Below are 19,779 nucleotides of genomic sequence, written 5' to 3'. Positions count from 1 at the left end.
CATATGAATCCGAATTGTACTGTCCAAGTCCAAATTAGACTGTGAGTTCCTGGAGGGAGCTTTGTCTTCCTTAAAGGTTTGTACAAACGCCAAGCACCTTGCCTGCACTCAACAGAAAGAAAAAGAAAGACACTAAAACAAATAGGTGTTATTGGCTGGCAGCTACACAGTCCCTTCCTTGCTACATTTTTTTCTTGTTTCAAAATATAGTAATTGTGCAAATACAACTTGTTTTCTTTCAAAGACTTGCTGGTACTCCATTTCAAATATCTACAGTTTGCCAGAAGGATCTAAGTCTTCAGTCTTAACACATTTTCTATTAAAGCACTGCCTAGGCTTCCATACATTCCATACATCTGCTGAAAGTAGTACTATTTCCAGGTAGTGGCTATGATCCAGAGTTCTGTGTACACATGGGTATTTAGGGGTACAAGGGTCACTTTCCCGAACTATTTCTGATAGTGGGAGAACTCTGGACAATGGAATCATATCATTATAAACTATGGTCCCTCATCTGGCAATTGCTTACAGTAGCAGAAGCTTTGACTTGGCACATAGAACTTGCATCATCTTCATGGGCCCCGCATTCATTTCAATGGAGGAAATAGATCCATGCATGCATTTCTCAGCCCATGAGGATCTCCTCCTTCCACAGAAAGTAATGGGGCAGCCTGTGCGAGAAAGATTTCACCTGCACCTTTGAGCGCATATAGTTGTCCTGGAATGGGACTACAGTGTTTAAGATGAAGGTAAAATACAGACAAGTCTATGCAGGGAATTCAGTTTTAGAACAAGACCAATTTCACAGACTATAAAAGGACAACTCTTTAAGCCTGAGATAAAATATGTGTGGTAAGAGTGGCTTATAAGATCAGGCCTCTAACATCCTAGAAGCACTTGGAAATGATTTTTTTCTTTTAAGTGAGAAAAAGAAAGCTTTTCTCCTGGTCATATTTATGAAATGCTATGAACAAATCAATGCATATATCCCTTCCACTGAAACAAACAATGTTTATGAGGCGTATGCATTAGCAAATGTATACAGATACACACATACAAAGATGGATCTGAAAACATCCAGTGAATCAATTTAGTGCTTATAAATCAATAGGGATTTTTTTAAAAGACCACACATGGTAGAGAAAGTTATAAATGCTCATGATATATCTATACAATAGAAATCCATGAAACAAAAACCAAAACAAAAGGTTTCAATCTGAACTTAAATTCAGATTTTAAAAGTCTTTGGGAGTGAGATTTTTAAATGATTAATGGACAAAACTGTATTTGGGAGAAATGCACACCTTATGATGATCTTAGCAGCATCAGAAATTCTTCCTGTGAAATGGGACTTAACACATGAAGGGTGATTCCCTATCATTGTATTGTGTGCTTTCTGTATCACTTTGCTATCTGTTTACAATTCTCTTTATATTGCCATATTCTTCTGTCTTCTACTTCTTAACATGGAGAGCAGAAAGAAGGCTCTCTTCAACTTAGCAAATTAGTGTTGAGTTGAGTTGTGGATGAATGTTCCAAGCAGACACGGAAACTGGGAACCAAACAGTTCACCTCCCTCACAGGATATAGGGGACCTTCCATCACCAACAGTTATCAGGAGATTATCATGTGAATCCCCTGGGGGTTACATATACCAGTTTTGGGGTTGTTAGGTGTAAACCATGACAACAGCTACTAAATACTTCTGCCTTTTCCCACCTGGTCTCCTCCAGATTCTTTGGATTACAACTCCCATAATCTCTGACCACTGGCCATACTGGCTGTGGCTAATGGAAGTCCAAAACATGTGGAGGGCACCATGCTGGGAAACACCAATGTACTTCCTTGTCTGACTGGCTGGTGTGGATGATGATCGCTTTAACACTTACTATAGTTATCAGTTACTAGTAAATTCCAGATGAATTACATTTATTTTAATTAATTAGTTAGCTGCCTTTCAAAATATTTTTTTCCCCAAGGTATATTGCACATGCGACTGGAGGGGCACAAGAGCCACTTCCGTAGAGTTTCATTTTCACACCATTCCTGTAGGGAAGCATGCAGGGACTAAATGAAAAGGGCTGACGGTGGGATTCTTTCCCAAGCATATGTTGCCCAGCTGGAAGGACAATAATCATGGGAAAAGGAATCATGTAATCAGCCTGGCCCATATTGTTCCTGTATCCAAGTATTACTGCATCATCAGAGGAAGATGTGGGGAAGAGGATCTTGTACTGATGTGGTCACCATGAGCAGATCACTGGTATGCTTTGGTCTTCATTCTACAGTAGCCAGACGACATGAGCTAAGGCAGCTTAGAGACTAATAGATTATTATGGAGTAACTCCCCCAAGGCAATGTCCTTTTTCACTACGTACATGAAGTAGTTCAAAGTGGTGGTTCTTATTTACAAGGGGGTTCTTATTTAAAATTTTCTAAATTTTAACCACCTTCTAGTAGGACACCAGAACTTGACATAATTAGGGTTTGTCTAAAGGTAGTAATGGGACAATCCAAAATAATGTTTAATTCTGAAAGTGGGCGGGTGCCTCCCTCACCAATTCTAGAACACTGTTGATTTTACATCTTTTAGAAGATGCCAATGTCAGTGAACCCTAACCTTGAAGTGGATTTTGGAATTTCCTAGATTTTGGAATTTCCTAGATTTCCAAAACAGTTTCCTGCAAATTTGGGGAAAAAATCCATTTGATGAAGTAGACCATAGCTTCAGAAACTTTCATGCCACAGTAAGGGGAAGTTAGTCTTGGAAATGCTGAAGCATGTCCGACTTCTAAATGAACTATTCCTCTGGAACTCAAAGCCTGATTCACATGTGCACGTATATCATTGGCTACCCTTTCGCTTGATGACTTGCAACTCAGTATGTGAGCTGCCTCTGTGGAAGCCACTGTCAGAGATGCTATAAAACTCTGCCAGTGATGCCCAATCTGTGATGACAATCTCATCCATACTTGATTCTCCAGTTATCAAGTGACATACATGTGAACTCACCCAAAATTCTGCTTAATTTACAAATAAAAGGCCATTATCTAAAACTTAGTTCCTGCACAGTGAAAGAGGCAGACTAGGGAGAAAGGGAAAGAAATCACAAGTTATTTTATTATGTTTGTATTTGGAAAAAAAAATAAAAAAGGGGTAGCAGCTAAGATTCAGAAGAACCTAACTCTAAAGCCATTTCTGGTCACTTCCTGTTGTTTGCCGGATGATGTAATAGTTGATTCTCCTACCGTGGCCCGGCTGTTGGTGCCCGGGTTCCCTCCCAGCCTGTAGTTGTTGTAGGCCAGATGGCTGTATGGATTGTATCCCACAAACCCCGGTGTGCTGGGCATTTGCTGATGGAAACAAATGAGACAAAAACACGAATGAGAAATGAGTCCCAACGAGGAGAACACAGAGAAATGAAAATGGTTTGCAATACAGCATGCAAAAGCAACCTGAAATTTAAACAAGCATAATGAGGTGTTGCAGCAGCTGGCTAAGGGACAGTTAGCCTGAATGAAACCTGTCAAAAAAGCGGGGTTTTATCTCTTAAAAACCCTGTCACTGCAGATTCTGGACAGCGTAATGTCAAAGTTTCCAGTGCAAATTTGGCAGTATTTTATCTGTGGTGATTATAGTTTAAACATTTTATAACCAATTTCTAAAGCGACCTAATTTGTTAAACACAAACAAAACACCAATAATTAAGTCCAACAGTTATTTGGATTGTGAGAAACAATCCTGTTCCACAGAACTGAATCATAATTCTGTCCATGCACACACAAACCATGCTTTTTGCAGGCTTTTTCCTTTTGTTAAAGAACATGTTTCTAGCCTTAAATCAGGATCTCTTGCCTTAATTGGCCTCAGGAAGTGAGATCTGCCACAGAATAACCAAGTAAAGACACTTAACCCTCATTAATCACACCAACATGAATGTATAATTGCTAAGGATTTGCCCTGGGATGCAATCAGAATCTTGTGTTTTAGAAGGTGCCATACAGTTTTAGGGCCCCAGCCATGCACAAGGCTGAAAAACATTTCAGTTTCCTTGGCATCAGCATTAGACAGCCAGTGAGGTATAGCTGTAGCTGTTAAGAAGGTTTGCTTTGGGCTAAGAAGCCTGATTCAAATCCTTGCTCAGGAATGATATTTACTGGGTGACCTTGGGCTAGTCATTCTCTCTCAGGTTAACAGAAATGAGTATGGCAGTATCTGAATATTAGGGGCTGATTACACTGCCAAGGCTCCTTCCCTGACCCTGCTCTGGCACATGGAAATCTGCAACTGTAGTTTTGCAAAAGGGAGTAGGGGAAAAAACCCCACAAGTATTAAGGATATTAACAAGGATTCTCTCTTATTCACCACCACAAAATTCTAATTCCCAGGTCTCATGGGAAGGGAAAGACATGAGAGTTGCCAGTTTATAGTTCTAGTGTACACAGAGCCTAAAGACAACCCATAAACCACGTAATAGTGCCTCAGGAGCCACATAAAAGCCCACAGGCTGTCCACTACCCAATCTTGGTCAAATGCATCCAAACAAATTGGAGGGCATTTGACCTATGCCTGACTTAAATTGAAATTTCTCCTTCTGCTACAGGGAGCTTGCACAGAACAGCCAGAAATCAGATCCCTAAAAGTTCTTGTTCACATTTGCATTTTTCATATTTATTATTACGTTTATATCTCATTTTCCCTTCAAGAAACTCAAGGTGATGCACATGGCTCTCCTCTCCATTTTACCCTCTCAGCAACCCTGTGAGGTAGATTAGGCTAAGGCACTGTGACTGACCCACAGCTGAGTAGGAATTTGAACCCTGGTTTCCCAGGTCCCAGACCAACCCTCTAATGACTACACCACAGCGGCTTTTATATAACCTTTTCTATGTGCATTCCTCAAGTGAGAAAAAAAAATCCAGAACTAGCTACAAACAGACCACAGCTTGTGATCAAATTACCCATAGCTCAGTGGCAGAGCACATGATTTGCATACAAAAGGTCCCAAATTTAATCCCTGGTGTCTTCAGGTAGGGCTGGGAGAAACCCCTGAATTAAAGCCTGGAAAGCTGCTGCCAGTCAGTGTCAACACCATTGGGCTAGATGGACCAAAGTTCTGATTCTGTATAAGGCAACTTCCTATGATCAAGGAATGGCATGCAAACTCAGTCTCTATTAAGATGCCATTGATCAAACCAAGCAGCAACGAAAAGGCCAAATTGTTCCAAAGCATCCAGAACATTTTTAAAAGTGAAGACAACTTTGAGCTGATGGCTTTACAAAAAAAAAAAAAAAGTTACAATGGGAAATTCTTTTTTTAAAAAAAGAGAGTGACAAAAGGAATAGTTTACAGACATTACGTATGTAAGGCAAGGTATATATCGGCTGCTCTTAACATCTGATGTAACTTGGTGATGCTTCTTGCTCCCCCAATCCTGTGCTTGGGTCCCCTGAATATGCCCAGCCAGATGCGAGCTTGCCTCCTCTTGAACCTGGGCAGATCACCATGCATTGGTTAGAGGAATCCAACTTGTCCTTTCAGTCTTGGTTAGCACTGGCTAAGTTCTTCTGTTCCTGAGTCACCATAAGCCTCCAGTTTGTGGGCTATATATTTGCACTGGAAACCCTATTGTGCAAGACTTTGGGTGTGGATCCTGTCTTTTTTCTAGACTTACATTATTCTGAACTGCGTGCTTTCTAAATAACTGCAACATATATCTAACATCCTAACTGCTCCTTACCAACCCCTCACGCTCCCTTTGTTCTTTCCCTATCGTTGAAGTAGCAGGGCCCTATCTCCTTTATGTTCTGCAAAGAGCTCAACAATCTGCTTGACTGAATAAACCAACACTCACTGAACTTAAGTGACTTGGTGCAAATGCAGACTGGATTATTGGTGTTTAGCATATGTGGAGTGGGTTGAGGGGGCAGTGCTTCGCTTATGATCTCAAGGGTTACCCCCAATCAATATGACGCTGGCAAGATTGATTCGTTAAGTTCAAGTCACCACTAAATGCTTTTATTTCTCTATGTGAACTGCTGCCCTCTGCAAAGCAAATAGATCAAGTTTTGTTTTGGCCACAGGAGACTCATGCTCCTCAAACCCCCATTCAGGGGATTTACAAAGCCCAGGACAAGTCACTCTCTCAGGCTAGCCTACAACAGAGGCTTGTTTTCTGCTCCTTGAGGAAGTGGAGGATACAAATGTAACAATAAACTAAAACGTTTAGTTAGTCCAATCACTGGGGCAGAGTAAGAAGAGCAAACTTGTTTATTTATTTATTTTAAAAAGCCATTGTGGACTCTTTTTTTAGTATAAGAGAACAAAGGAGACAATTGTAAGATAGTACTCCTCATTATAACAGTGACTGGTAGATGTTGTTTAAGCTATAAAACATCCCATGCATCTTTCAATATTCTCAAAAACTAAGGATTTGACAGCATTCAACTGTATTTAAATTGAATCAATCAATCAAGGGGTCTCAAATGCATCCAATCCTTTGGGGTTCACAATATTGCCCATAGCACCCACACAGTATTTCACAACGTGCAGCCATTTTCAAAATCAAGAAGGTGGTGCCCTTAGCAGCGTGCCCTTGACTTAGTACCGGCTGCTACTACATGCCATGGCATCTGTTTTCCCATTTTACATCTGCAGTGGAAAGTGTAGCAGGAGTGCAATTTGCTAGGATCTGCCACCATAAGACTTGTCTGTCACCTGAAACAGATTGCTGAGATACATCCTCACCAATAAAGCTTTCACATGTGTTCCAACCTATGGCCAATGGGCCAGATGTGAGGTGATGAGTGAGCACCATGGAGAGGAGCAAAGAGAATTAATGTTGATGATACTGAGGAGGAACAAGTTTTTTTAAATGAAAAATTATGGGTAAGGCCCATGTGCTTCTTCTGCAGTAGTGTATCTCACCAACTAATTTGCTTTTTGACAACAATGCCTTAAATTAAGCATAAGAAGAGTCCTGCCATATCAGGCCCAAAGTCCCTCTAGTCCAGCATCCTGTTCTCAGCGGCCAACCAGATGCCTCTAGGAAGCCTGCAAACAGACCCAAGTGCAGTAGCACTCTCACTTCAAAAGCCACTTGAGCAGACACTGTAGAGATCTCTTCTCTAACCATATACTTTAAAACAGAATGAAAGACAATAGCAATAGGTGGTAGCCATGAGGAGAATTTGTTCTCATTTTTAACAAATCACAGGATATTGTTTATATCTGAACCCAGATAAATTGTGGCTTGTCCTGACTATGCTTTAGAGAAACAAGTCAACTTCAAACTTTGGTGTAACTTTCGTTTCCTCTAAAGTAGCCTTCCCTAACCTCATATTCTCCAGATGTTTTGGCCTCAAAGTCCCACCAGCCCCAGCCAACACAGCCAATGGTCGGGGCTGATGTGAGTTGTTGTCTAAAGCATGTGAAGATTATTAGGTTGGGGAGGACTACAACACAGTTAAAATGAACCACAGTTTGTCTGGGTTCAGACATAATGATAAACTATGGTTAGTTAAAAATGGGAAAGAGAGCTTCCGGTTTCTTTCTTCTGGCTAAACCATAGTTTAGTGTTAAGTCTGAAAAGATCTTTGCGGTACATAGTACTCTTTCCTATACAAAGAATTCATCTTCTGCTTGGGCATCCCAGCCAAAAGAGACAATCATTTTCATGCTCAATATGGTTGACGAGTGTCCATAGGGCTGCAAGATTGCCAGATATCCACTCAGGAGGAAGGATCTACTCATGAGGAGGGAGATCCAGTGCCTGCAAGGGAGGAGGACCATTACTGCCCAGGGAGGGAGAGCCATCTGCCTGCTTTGCTGCTGCTGCTGCTGGATAACATCTCTGCTCTCTCCTTCTTGGGCTCCTGCTCTGCACGTGGGCACCTTGCAGGACCAGGCTCCAGGTACTCAGCCAGCTGTGCCTGATACTGTTCCACCTGTCCCTTCTCTGGGGGGGATATATAAGCCGGCTGGCTGAGGGGGCTTGGGAGATCCAGTGCCTGCAAGGGAGGAGGACCATCACTGCCCAGGGAGGGAGAGCCATCTGCCTGCTTTGCTGCTGCTGCTGCTGGATAACATCTCTGCTCTCTCCTTCTTGGGCTCCTGCTCTGCACGTGGGCACCTCGCAGGACCAGGCCCCAGGTGGCGCTTTTCCCAGGAAGAAGAACGGTTTGAGAGCTGCGTTGGTGCGCATGGAGCACGGGACTGTGGTTGTTGTGTAGACCTGAATGGAATGAGTGGATGTTTGTATGACTGTATGTTGTGAGTGTGTGTGTATTTTTATTTTATTTTATTTTATTTTATTTTTATTTTATTTTATTATGTGCCTGGGCGGGAGGATAGGGTATTGGGAGGGGGGACCAGAGGGGGCCCCTGTTAGCGTAGTGACGGGTAATGGGAGGTATGGCGTTGTGAGGAGGACATGCCGGTTGAGGGGAACTCGGCACAGACAATTGGTGGCTGTACCGTGTTCCGGTCCTCCCCACATCCACAGGATTGCTGGTAGTTCTATCAGCCAACTCTCGGATCTCCAGTTGCTGCTGCTTAATGCCAGATCGGTAAATAATAAAGCTTCCCTCATCCATGATTTAATTGTGGATGAGGCGGCCGATCTGGCGTTTATTACTGAGACATGGGTGAGCGATCTGGGAGGCATTAATCTCTCCCAGCTGTGCCCACCTGGGTACTCGGTTCAGCATCTGGGTAGATCCGAGGGTCGGGGAGGGGGAATCGCTGTGGTCTATAGAAGTTCCATCCCTCTCATTAGGCACCCTATCCAGGTAGCTAATGGTCTGGAGTGTCTCCATATTACGTTGGGCCAGCGAGACAGACTGGGAATACTGTTGGTGTACCGTCCACCCTGCTGCCCAACAGCCTCCCTAACTGAGCTGACGGAGGTGGTCTCGGGTTTGGTGTTGCGATCCCCCAAATTTATGGTATTGGGGGATCTCAACATTCATGCTGAGACCGCTTTGTCTGGGGCGGCTCAGGACTTCATGGCCTCCATGACAGCCATGGGGCTGTCTCAATTTGTTACTGGCCCTACGCATATTTCGGGGCACACTCTAGACTTAATTTTTGCTACTGGAGCAGGGGATGGTGATCTGGGAGTGAGGGATTTTACATCTATTCCTCTGTCATGGACAGATCATCGCCTATTGAGGTGTAGGCTCACAATGTTTTCTCCCCTCTGCAAGGGTGGAGGACCTATTAAGATGGTCCGCCCCCGGAGACTAATGAATCCTGAAGGTTTTCAGAAGGCTCTGGGGAGTTTTCCGGCTGATAAAACTGACGCTCCTGTTGAAACCCTGGTCAATCTGTGGAATACGGAAATGACCCGGGCAGTTGACACGATCGCCCCGGTGCGCCCTCTCCTCTGCAGAGCTCAATTGGCTCCGTGGTTTACCCCGGAGCTAAGAGTGATGAAGCAAGAAAGGAGACGGCTTGAGTGCAAATGGAGACGAACTCCCGACGGCTGTGGTCTTGCACTTGTGAAGATCTCTACCAAGCTCTATGTGAAGGCGGTGAGGGCAGCGAAGAAGCAGTACTTTGCTGCCTCCATTCAGTCATCTTCTAACCGCCCAGCGGAACTTTATAAGGTTGTTCGGGGACTTTTACACTTTGGTCCTCAGAACGCAATAATACCATCAATAGCCCGCTGTAATGAGTTTGCGAGACACTTCCAAGATAAGATCGCAAACATCCGCCGGGACCTTGACTCCAATATTGTAGCAGTTGAGCCTAATGAGGTGTCCGGAGCACAGTCCTGTCCTGTTTTACTGGATGAATTTCAGTTGGTTCAGCTCGAGGACATGGACAAGGTGCTTGGACAGGTGCGGGCGACCACTTCTGCTCTGGATCCTTGCCCCTCATGGCTAATAAAAGCTAGCAGGAACGGAACAGCCGGATGGGCCAAGGAGGTGATCAATGCCTCTTTACGAGAGGGAGTGGTACCACCCTGCCTGAAACAGGCAGTGGTGAGACCGCTCCTAAAGAAAACCTCCTTGGACCCTGAAAATCTTGACAACTATAGACCGGTAGCAAATGTTCCGTTCCTGGGCAAGGTTTTAGAGCGTGTGGTCGCTCACCAGCTCCAGGCTCTCTTGGATGAAACTGATTATCTGGATCCATGTCAATCGGGCTTTCGGCCGGGGTTTGGTACAGAAACAGCCTTGGTCGCCCTGTATGATGACCTCTGTCGGGAGAAAGACAGAGGGAGTGTAACTCTGTTGGTTCTCCTTGATCTCTCAGCGGCTTTTGATACCATCGACCATGGTATCCTTCTGGGACGTCTTGAGGACTTAGGAGTTGGAGGCACTGCTTGGCGGTGGCTGTGCTCCTACCTCAAGAATCGTCTCCAGAAGCTGGTGCTTGGGGAGCATTACTCGAGTCCCTGGATACTCCAATATGGGGTCCCACAGGGTTCAGTTCTGTCCCCCATGCTCTTTAATATCTATATGAAGCCGCTGGGCGAGGTCATTAGGAGATTTGGAGTGCGTTTCCAGCAATATGCTGATGATACGCAGCTCTACTTCTCCTTTTCATCTTCTTCGGTGAGGCTGTTAATGTACTAAACCGCTGCCTGGCCGCGATAATGGACTGGATGAGAGCTAATAAACTGAGACTCAATCCTGACAAGACTGAGATGCTGTTGGTGGGAGGGCTCTCTGCCCAGATGGTTGATGCCCGACCTGCCCTAGATGGGGTTACACTCCCCCTAAAGGAGCAGGTCCGTAGTTTGGGGGTCTTATTAGATCCGCTCCTGTCACTGGAGGCTCAAGTAGCCTTGGTGGCACGGAATGCGTTCTACCAGCTTCGGCTGGTAGCCCAACTACGACCCTATCTGGATAGGGAGAACCTTGCCACAGTTATCCATGCTCTGGTAACCTCTAGATTGGACTACTGTAATGCACTCTACGTAGGGTTACCTCTGAAGACGGTTCGGAAACTTCAGCTGGTGCAGAATGCTGCGGCCAGAGTTCTTACTGGGACAAAAAAATTTGATCATATAACACCTGTCCTGGCCCAGCTGCACTGGCTACCAATATGTTTCCGGGCCAGATTCAAAGTGTTGGTTCTTACTTATAAAGCCCTTAACGGCATCGGACCGCAATACCTGGCGGAACGCCTCTCCCGCCATGTACCTACCCGGTCGCTGCGCTCGACGTCGAAGGCCCTTCTCCGTGTCCCAACGCATAGGGAGGCACGGAGAACGATAACTAGAGCTAGGGCCTTCTCAGTGGTGGCCCCCGAACTATGGAACGCCCTCCCTGATGAGATACGCCTGGCGCCTTCTTTGCTATCTTTTCGGCGCCAGGTAAAGACCTATCTCTTCGCCCAGGCATTTTAAAAATTTAAAAATTTGAATTTAAAATTGAAAATTTTTAATTATGTTTTATTGTGTTTTTGTATTTTAACCTGTTTTACTATGCTGTGCACCGCCCTGGGAGCTTATTGCTATAGGGCGGTCTAAAAATGTAATAAAATAAATAAATAATAAATAAAGTGCACAACACAACCATCTGCAGGACTTAAATTTATTTGTATTAACGTAACCCCTCTGTAAAAGTGTGATAAAACGTTGTATAATTTTATTTTAGAAAATTTATAGATGGTTTAATAAAATAAATCTAAGATGTTTACATAATGTAACTTATGTTTTAGTTAAGAGTGAAAATAATTTATTTGTAGATTTGTAATATACAGCAGCCTTCCACAACCTGGTGCCCTCCAGATGTTTTGGACTACAACTCCCATCAGCTCCAAAATGCTCAGCTGTGCTGGCCAGAGTTGATGCTCTTAGCTAGAGAGCAGACAGAGAGAAGCTACAAGCACAGCAGCAAAAACATGATGTAATATTTTCCCTGCAAGGAAGATATAGCACAGTGATTCAGAGAAGGTAAATTAGTGGATAGGTGCAGATGCGGTGCAGTATCCAACTAATTCCATCAGCAGACGTTTGGTGTTACAAGACCAAGCAGCGACAGAATCATGTGATTTCCTCCCATAAAACCTGACGTGAGGCAACCACGGTTGATATTTTTATCCAAACCAGCAAACTATGATTTGTACTTGTCCGGTAAACCATGAACACTAACCAAGATCAAACCATAATTTCCAATCCTGGTCTGCAGTGTAAGTGCAAACCATAGTTTGCTGGTTTGGACAAAACAGCAGACCATGGCCTGCCTTACAACCAAATCAGAAGGGAGTCGTAGCATGCAAAGAAATGAGGATGAATACAATCCTGAAGCTCCTTGCTCATATAATGCCAGATCATGATTTGACATTATGTCTGAACCATCCACAGTTTGTCAATTATCTGCCTGCTTGAGGGCTAATTGCTATTCTCCTTTGATGAATGGCAAACTGCATTCTTGATTTAAATATGCATTCTAAAACAGTCAATAAAATCTTAGAACTATCACCACCCATTGTGCTAGGCTGGCTCCAGCCAACCCAAATCAAAATGCCTTAAGGTGCATCTGAAAGACACTGAAAGAAAACGTCCAAGAAAAGGGAGATTCTCAGCTGTGATTCAGTGCTTGTCCACATTCCTAAACACTATAAAAAACCCACATGAAGCTACAATACTTAAAGGGCATTCTTAATTTTAGAAAGCATGATATATTGTAGAAAAGCATTTAAGTATTCGCAGCTGAGCAGAAATAGCCATTAATGTTTTAAGCCATCTGTGCTTTTTAAAATCACTTCATTGTTCAAATTTTAGTATTTATTTTGGATCTTTATAATCCATGAAATACACTGTTTAAAATGCAAACATTAAAATACAAGATAAAAAATCCAATGCATAAAAATGTAATGGCAGCTGAAAAATTCCATACACATAAATTATTAAAGTTGAGCAACAAAAATAATTAAAAAGACTGGGTGAAGAAAAAGGTTTACCTAGTGCCAAAGACATCTGGGAAAGGTATTCCAAAGTCAGGACACAGCCACTGAAAAGGCCCTCTCCCTCATAGTCACCAGCAACACTGCACATTTCAACACTTATCTAGGTCCAGCAGTGAGCCAGAGGTTCTGTGGGATAGCAAACTAACATGGTCCAAGCACAGAGAAGCATCCAGTAATATGTTGCACAGTCATGCTGCTTGATTGTTTACCAGGACCAGTAAATGAAATGTATCTCACCAGTCCTTAAATATCTACACTGGCAGCTGGCCCATTTCTGAGCATAAAGTGCTTCTGTTAACCTTTAAGACCCTCTGTACCTTGGAACCTGTTAAGTACAAAAAGGACTGCTTATTTCCATATGAACCTGTCTGTATGTTTAGCTCCTTTACTGAGACCCTTCTCTGGGTGCCCCTCCTGAAATTAAGCGAGTAGCAACCAAAGAAAGAGCTTTGTCAGTTGTGGTGCACCATAGCCTGGCACCAAATTTCATATCCTGTTGGAATCAGGATACCTTCTTGTTTGCCTGGCCATTCAAAGTCTCTTTTAGATTTGCTTTAAGGCTGCTGATGTGCTTCTCGTGGTTTTAATTATTATTATTTTTGTTACCAGGTTTATTTTTATCTTCTTAAAATATCATTACTAAGCAACCATGGAGGTTGTAAAACTGACAGGTGAGGTATTAAATACTGTAAATGAATAAATTCAAATGGCCTCTATTCTATCCAGATGTTGCTATAAACTGCAATTTGATGGAGAAATGATTACATACAGTTATCCTGGTATGGAATGGATGACACAAAATCATTTCTTTAAGAAGTTGAAGGCAGTTTATAAAATTTCATAAAGCATAATAGTTTAAAAAATTCAGCTTGAAAGCCATGAACATAAAAGAGGTGTTGAAGGTTTGATGGAATAAAGTCTCAACTTGATTGATAAAATATAGACTATCGTAGCCCTGAAGAGAAACCGCACAAGAATTAACCAATGGAAGCAGCATTTAGCGCATCTGAAGAATAGAAAGGGAGTTATGCTACTTATTGGCATCCCAATGCAAAACCCATTCCATGGAAGTCAGTCCTGCAGAAATCAGTGGGACTTTTTTCCATGTAAATGTTATGGGACTAAAATGTTGGGACAGCTGGGTAACACAACTTTAAATAACAGGGATTTTATTCTGTAGCTGAGTGAAAGTGGGGGTGGATTTAAACCATGGTTAAGGAAGAGTGCCAGGTTCTCACACAGCACCAAGCCACACTTAAAAGCAAACCAAGGTTTGTAAGTCAACAGCAAATCACAGTTTCAACTTGTAGCTTGTTTGGCAGGGTTAGCACCTAATGCTAAGCCATGGTTTATTGAACCAAAAAGTAAAAGGTATAGTAGTGCCACAGAAAGAGGTGGAGAAGGGATCCAACCAACACTTCTGTCCAGCACTTCCAATCCTGGACAATTCTTATTATTATATTTATTGCCCACCCATCAGCATTAGGTCCCAGGGTAGGTTACAGAAATCAAAAATGTAGTATTAAAACAATTTAAAACACATGTCCCAGCTCTGGAACTATTCTGAGAATCACAAACCCCAGGCAATTAAATATTCTTTTGTTTGGGCAGACAGAAATGTTGGACTTTATATTCAAATATTTGTTTCACTGTTTTGTTCTGTTCCTGGTAAGATGAGCCATAAATGCAATAAAAACACAAATCATTACTTTGAGACAGTGCAATAGGTGTGCAGTTTGCACCTTGAGGATATTTCCAAACACTGATTTTAAAAAAATAAATAAATTGGCTTTTCAGTTGATTTTTCTATGGCCGTGACTGGCACACAAGGATCCACATGCACACAGATACGCAGAGCTTGGAAAAGTTACTTTTTTGAACTACAACTCCCATCAGCCCCAGCCAGCACCATGCTGGCTGGGGCTGATGGGAGTTGTAGTTCAAAAAAAGTAACTTTTCCAAGCTCTGCAGATACGTACCATCTTGCGCACATTAAAAAAAACAATTTTTTTTCACTGGGAAGTGCGCAAGACCAGAGAAGTGTTACCAGCCTGATGAATGGATCAGTCTATTTCACTCGTTTCGCATGTGTTCAATCACAAATAAGTTACGTATTTTACACACGTTTCCTTAAAACACACATTTTACTATTTCATTGGGTTTTTTTCTTCAGATGCCTTTATGATCAGGGGTGCACCTCAATTTCATCTTGCATACTAAGGCTTGTGAATCAGGCTGTAGGAGATGCAATGAAGTCGTTACAGGCATTCATAGGATGGGAGAGCACTGTTCTCTTTTTGGAGTGGCAGGGCAAAGACGCCCTCATGAGGAAAATGTTTTTTGGAGCTGTGAGCCATGGCTACACTTTGTAATTGTACATCTCCCTGTCTGGCTCGGCCCACTAGACTTTTTCCCATCATTGTTCCTCTGCCAAGTGCTTCACTTGGCCATCTTGCTGGATTCCTCATTCCCAGCCTGAAAAAAAAGTGCAAAAGGAGATGCTGCTCCACTGAACCTGGATTAGCTAAGAAGGAGGGGAAAATAAACACCAGGGCAAGCCAATATACAACGGGTAAAACAGAGGCTGGTGCTTTTTTTGGGGTGGAAATATATATATTTAATGCAGAAGCTATTATGCAAGAGCACTCTTGCATAAGACCTTAGCATTTAGAAAGAAAAAAAGGTGATATGTACACTCTGTGGAGATCTTACAGCTGTGCCATCAGCATGCAGCAGTCTGTGGAAATAGGCACACTCACATGGTTTGGGCCACCAGAAGCAAAATGGCTCAGTTGTCTTCAGGTGAGGAGCAAGAAGAAGAGGGTGTGGCAATACAGAACACTAATCAAAATGTCACCACATATGTAACAAACTGCCCACAAAAAATGCACTAATGAGCTTCCACACAAGTAGTAATTGCAGATGGATAATGGACTATTTTTACTTATTGGATTTTCTGGGGTAAAAGAAAATCCAGATTAAACGGAAAAAAGTATGGGATGGTATTTTGATAATAATGACATTGTGTGGCCAATGCATGAGTAAACTTGTCTGCATGAGTAGCACAAGGTCCACAGTAAACTCCTTTCTGGAAGCACTCAGACTCTGCAAATAGCTTCTAAAATTGCCTCAGCCCTAAACAAAATAAACATGAATTCTGAGCTCATACATCTGGTTTACTGCTATATGCAGAAGCATCAATAAGCTGCAGCAAGCCTTGAGCTTCCACACAGCCCCTCCCGCATCTCCCATGCAACTGAGAAGGAGGAGGTTGAAGATCTCCACTTTTAATTAACCACAACTTTCCATGTCATCTGAACCTGGACCTGCAGTTAATATTAACTTGGATTAGGCAGCTTCAGAAACTACAATTTGAACTTGACTTGTTTTAAACTAACCAGAGTTGGCATTTGCCAGTTTGTTGCTCTGACAGCATAACAACTGCAGTTAAGCAAAAGTTTCTTCTTGACTGCACTAAACCATTGTGCAAACATGGTCAAACAGTGGAAACCTGAGGCCTACATTTAATCCTACCCTTCTGCTCTTTGTGTATGTTGTTCTTATCTGGTCTGCCCCTGCCCCCAATTGTACACAACACAGATGCTTTGAACATCTTGATCAGAAGGTTAATCTACAGCCGTTGCTTAGGGGTGAAAACCTTCTTGTTTTGTGTGGTGCATGTGTATATACACACACCCCTCTTTTGCTACTGTATCTCTAATGGCTGAAATACCAATGCATCCCCACCCACCCCATCCCCGTCAAGGTGTCTGTACCTCCTCTTTGGAAATAACTGCAACAAGGAACAATTAGTACAGGAGGGGAAATTCACAAATGCCTCTTATTGCCATACACATTCTCACAACTAGCTTGCCTAATAAATTAGACTTGTATTTTTCCATGCTTCCAAAAATGTATGGCCACATCTTTTACAAAGTTTAGCTTTAAGATATTTTGAAGAGAAGCCAAGAAAGGCATTACTTAAACTAAAGGGTTAATCCCAACAAGTGATAAAATATGTGTGTTTTTTAGAACAATGAATGTCAAATGTCACACCATGTTATGAGTTATAGTTTGGAGACAGAGCATGCATTCAGTATGTATGAGAACCCTAGAAGCAGGGTTAGCAGTGGACTGTGGTATGGATTGGAGTCAAGAGTTTAATCATATTGTGTGAAAGGAATCATTGGTCTGATTAGGTATCTGGAGCTCCCCAGTATCTTCTCTGTAGAACTAATAAAAACCAGGCTTTAGTTAGTGAAATAAGAAAAATGCTTCCATACTTACGGTTGTGGGGGCTGGGGTGGGTGGCGGGGCATAAGATGGCCTTTCTGTTTTAAAAAGAAGAGGGGAAATAATGATTATATAGTGGAACTGGAACCTAGAGACTGCAAGGAAAGGTTCTGGATAGCAAATGAAAAAGGTAAATGGGAAGGTCTGTAACTTGGGAAAATACTTCAAACAAGATTGCCCAAGGTTGTGTGCAGTTCCAAAGAAGGAAGTGAACAGAATGCTTAACAGTACAGTGGAATTTCTCTTCTAGCTAAACAGCAAGAGGATGACTGATCCAGTTGCTGAAGCAATGAGACCTTTCATGTGACTGTAACCAGACTGTGCATCCAGACTGTTGCTATTTTCAGGTGTGATTCAATCATGTACCGGCAAATTCAGGGTGCACAATTAAAGCTGATTTGGAGCTGTGGTGCGATAAACCTTGCTTCCCTGAAAGCAGGACTTTATGCAGCAAGGAAAATAATGAGAAAATGAGCTGGAAATTGTAGGATAATACTTGCTTTGATGCAACTCCATCTAACCTCCCCGTAAACAATTCAGAATGAATGCTCATGAATTAGCCAATGTTGTCTAATCTCCCTGCAAACAAATCAAGATGAATGCTCAATAAACGCATCATCTGGAAGTGCCCTGAGTCTTTAAATGACATATCACTTGTTTGAAAGTGCTCAAGTGTAGAAGGTTTTACACACAAGAGAGATGGGTTGTTTTTTTTTTTGATGCTAATGGTAATGTACCAGCAAGCTTGTAAGCTTACATGCACATGTAAGCATTTATCATGAAGCACAGTTTTAATGTGGAAGCATTTTCAAACATGACTCTTCATAAGAAAACTGAGTTAATGTACTGAGTTTGTACATCCTGTAACAAGTATCACACAAGAAGACTGCAGCACCTCTACAACAAAATGTTATGAACATCACCAGCGAAGCCAAGGAAGAGTACAAAGCTGCAAAATCCAGAATGAGTGTAGTGGTGGTTGCTGGTGTCAACAAGAGCTGCAAGGTTCTGATGCAAGGGATCCCCACATACTGCACAGCAAAATAGTGGTAGGAGAAAGGTGTAGGTATGGGGATAGGGAGAGTGTTTGGAGAGGACCAAGTTGGAAGTTTGTTGCTCTTGGTCACATTAATCTTTTGCATTTAGTAAGTTTGACAATTCTTCTTACATAAGACTTGTTATAAACCAGTTGCTTGGCGAAAGTGAAAATGACCAGCAGGTGGCCAAGACAGTTCCCACTGTAGGAGTGGAGGCTGACACAGCAGCACCTGTGCCCTGCATCTAAATAAGAGTACTGCACTATGCACATTCACTTTTCAGACTTGTAGTGCAGTCCTATGCATGTTTACTCAGAAGTGTATCAGAGTGAGTTAAAAGGAGTTTATTCTCAAGTAAGTGTGCATAGGATTACATCATTCAGTACGTAGCTCAAAATCTAAGGAGAGAGCACAGTGACCATTAGCGCTGTTTCATGGAATGAAATAATTGGTGCCACTTTATATATGTGGACATGAGTTAAAGAAACATATACACACAACTCTGTTGAACTTACTTGACATTTTGATAGACAAAACGTTCAACCAGATGACATTAGATCTGAAAAACAAAAAGAGAAAAGTACTGTAAACCAACTTCTCTCCTGACACAACATGCATATGAAGTTGACCCAATACAGTCCAGAAAACCAAAATACGATATCAGCTCCTCAGGAATGCAACAGTCAGTCACAGTGCAGTAAAAATGCTTTGCTGTCAAACAGAAGCTGTTTATATTTGTGAGGAAATGCCAGTGAATACAACCCACTCCCCTTTATTTCTCTGGCATAGAGAAGTAGCAATAAGTTCATCACGATCTAAATGGTTTAAAGATAACACTGTTTAGAGGATTTAATACACTATGCAGTGAGAGAACATCAGTGATGTTCACGCCTTGTAGTCTATGGTGCAAATCTTTTGCCACTGGTGGAGTATGAACAACATTAGTCATAGCAGTGCTCTCTCAGGTATCTCACAGCCTATCAGTCTCTGTGTGTGAACAGGCAGCCAGTTTGGAAATACCCTGACAGCATGCTTAGAGGCAGAGATAATGACAATCAACATACTTTACCTTTGTTGTTCACCACCAGCCATATCTGACATGAGTGTTAAGGAGCTGTGGTACCTTTGAGACAAGCTAAGGCCCACAATTCAAATATGTTAGAAGGTGTGTGGTACAGTTCTCCCACACCAAACAAAGTCTTTTCCTGACTTGTTAGCTTGCCTTGAGCAGGGAGCATCTGACTGAGGTGACCATTCAATACTCAATACCTGTCAAGCATTTGAATTCCCCCTGCCCCTCCCCCCGGTCCTATTATTAAGACCACAGGACTGGGAAGGATTTATCTGCTAAATTAGACAGGATAGTAATCACACAGTTTATTCCCTACTTCCCTTGCAACATGTAACTTGGCTGGGGAGGAATCATGGTTGGGTGCCAGAGCACGTTGCATGTAAACGACCACAGGTTCAATCATCACAAGTTTAAAAGGATCAGGAAGGAGATGACAGAAATGAACTATGCCT

The 19,779-nt window shown here is 42.5% G+C and overlaps 1 protein-coding gene across 2 annotated transcripts in view; it reads right to left on the bottom strand.

The window, feature by feature from the left end:
- The window catches only part of SMARCE1 (SWI/SNF related, matrix associated, actin dependent regulator of chromatin, subfamily e, member 1), a 37,577-nt gene extending 18,201 nt beyond the window's left edge, over positions 1-19,376 (bottom strand). Inside the window, exons 1-4 of one of the 2 annotated variants that reach the window (XM_061591174.1) lie at positions 19,325-19,376; positions 18,771-18,814; positions 17,213-17,256; positions 3,186-3,353 (exon numbers count right to left, since the gene is read on the bottom strand). In XM_061591174.1, the coding sequence (XP_061447158.1) occupies positions 3,186-3,353; positions 17,213-17,256; positions 18,771-18,814; positions 19,325-19,356 (288 nt within the window). In that variant the 5' untranslated portion in view covers positions 19,357-19,376. The remainder of the gene's footprint in view (positions 1-3,185; positions 3,354-17,212; positions 17,257-18,770; positions 18,815-19,324) is intronic. The other variant, XM_061591175.1, reaches the window with a different exon arrangement.
- Positions 19,377-19,779: the final 403 nt, after the last annotated feature.

Source organism: Rhineura floridana, chromosome 11, assembly GCF_030035675.1.
Source record: "Rhineura floridana isolate rRhiFlo1 chromosome 11, rRhiFlo1.hap2, whole genome shotgun sequence".
Lineage (NCBI taxonomy): Eukaryota > Metazoa > Chordata > Lepidosauria > Squamata > Rhineuridae > Rhineura > Rhineura floridana.
The sequence above is the reverse complement of the archived record's forward strand: the minus strand, read 5'-3'. Positions and strand labels throughout refer to the sequence as shown.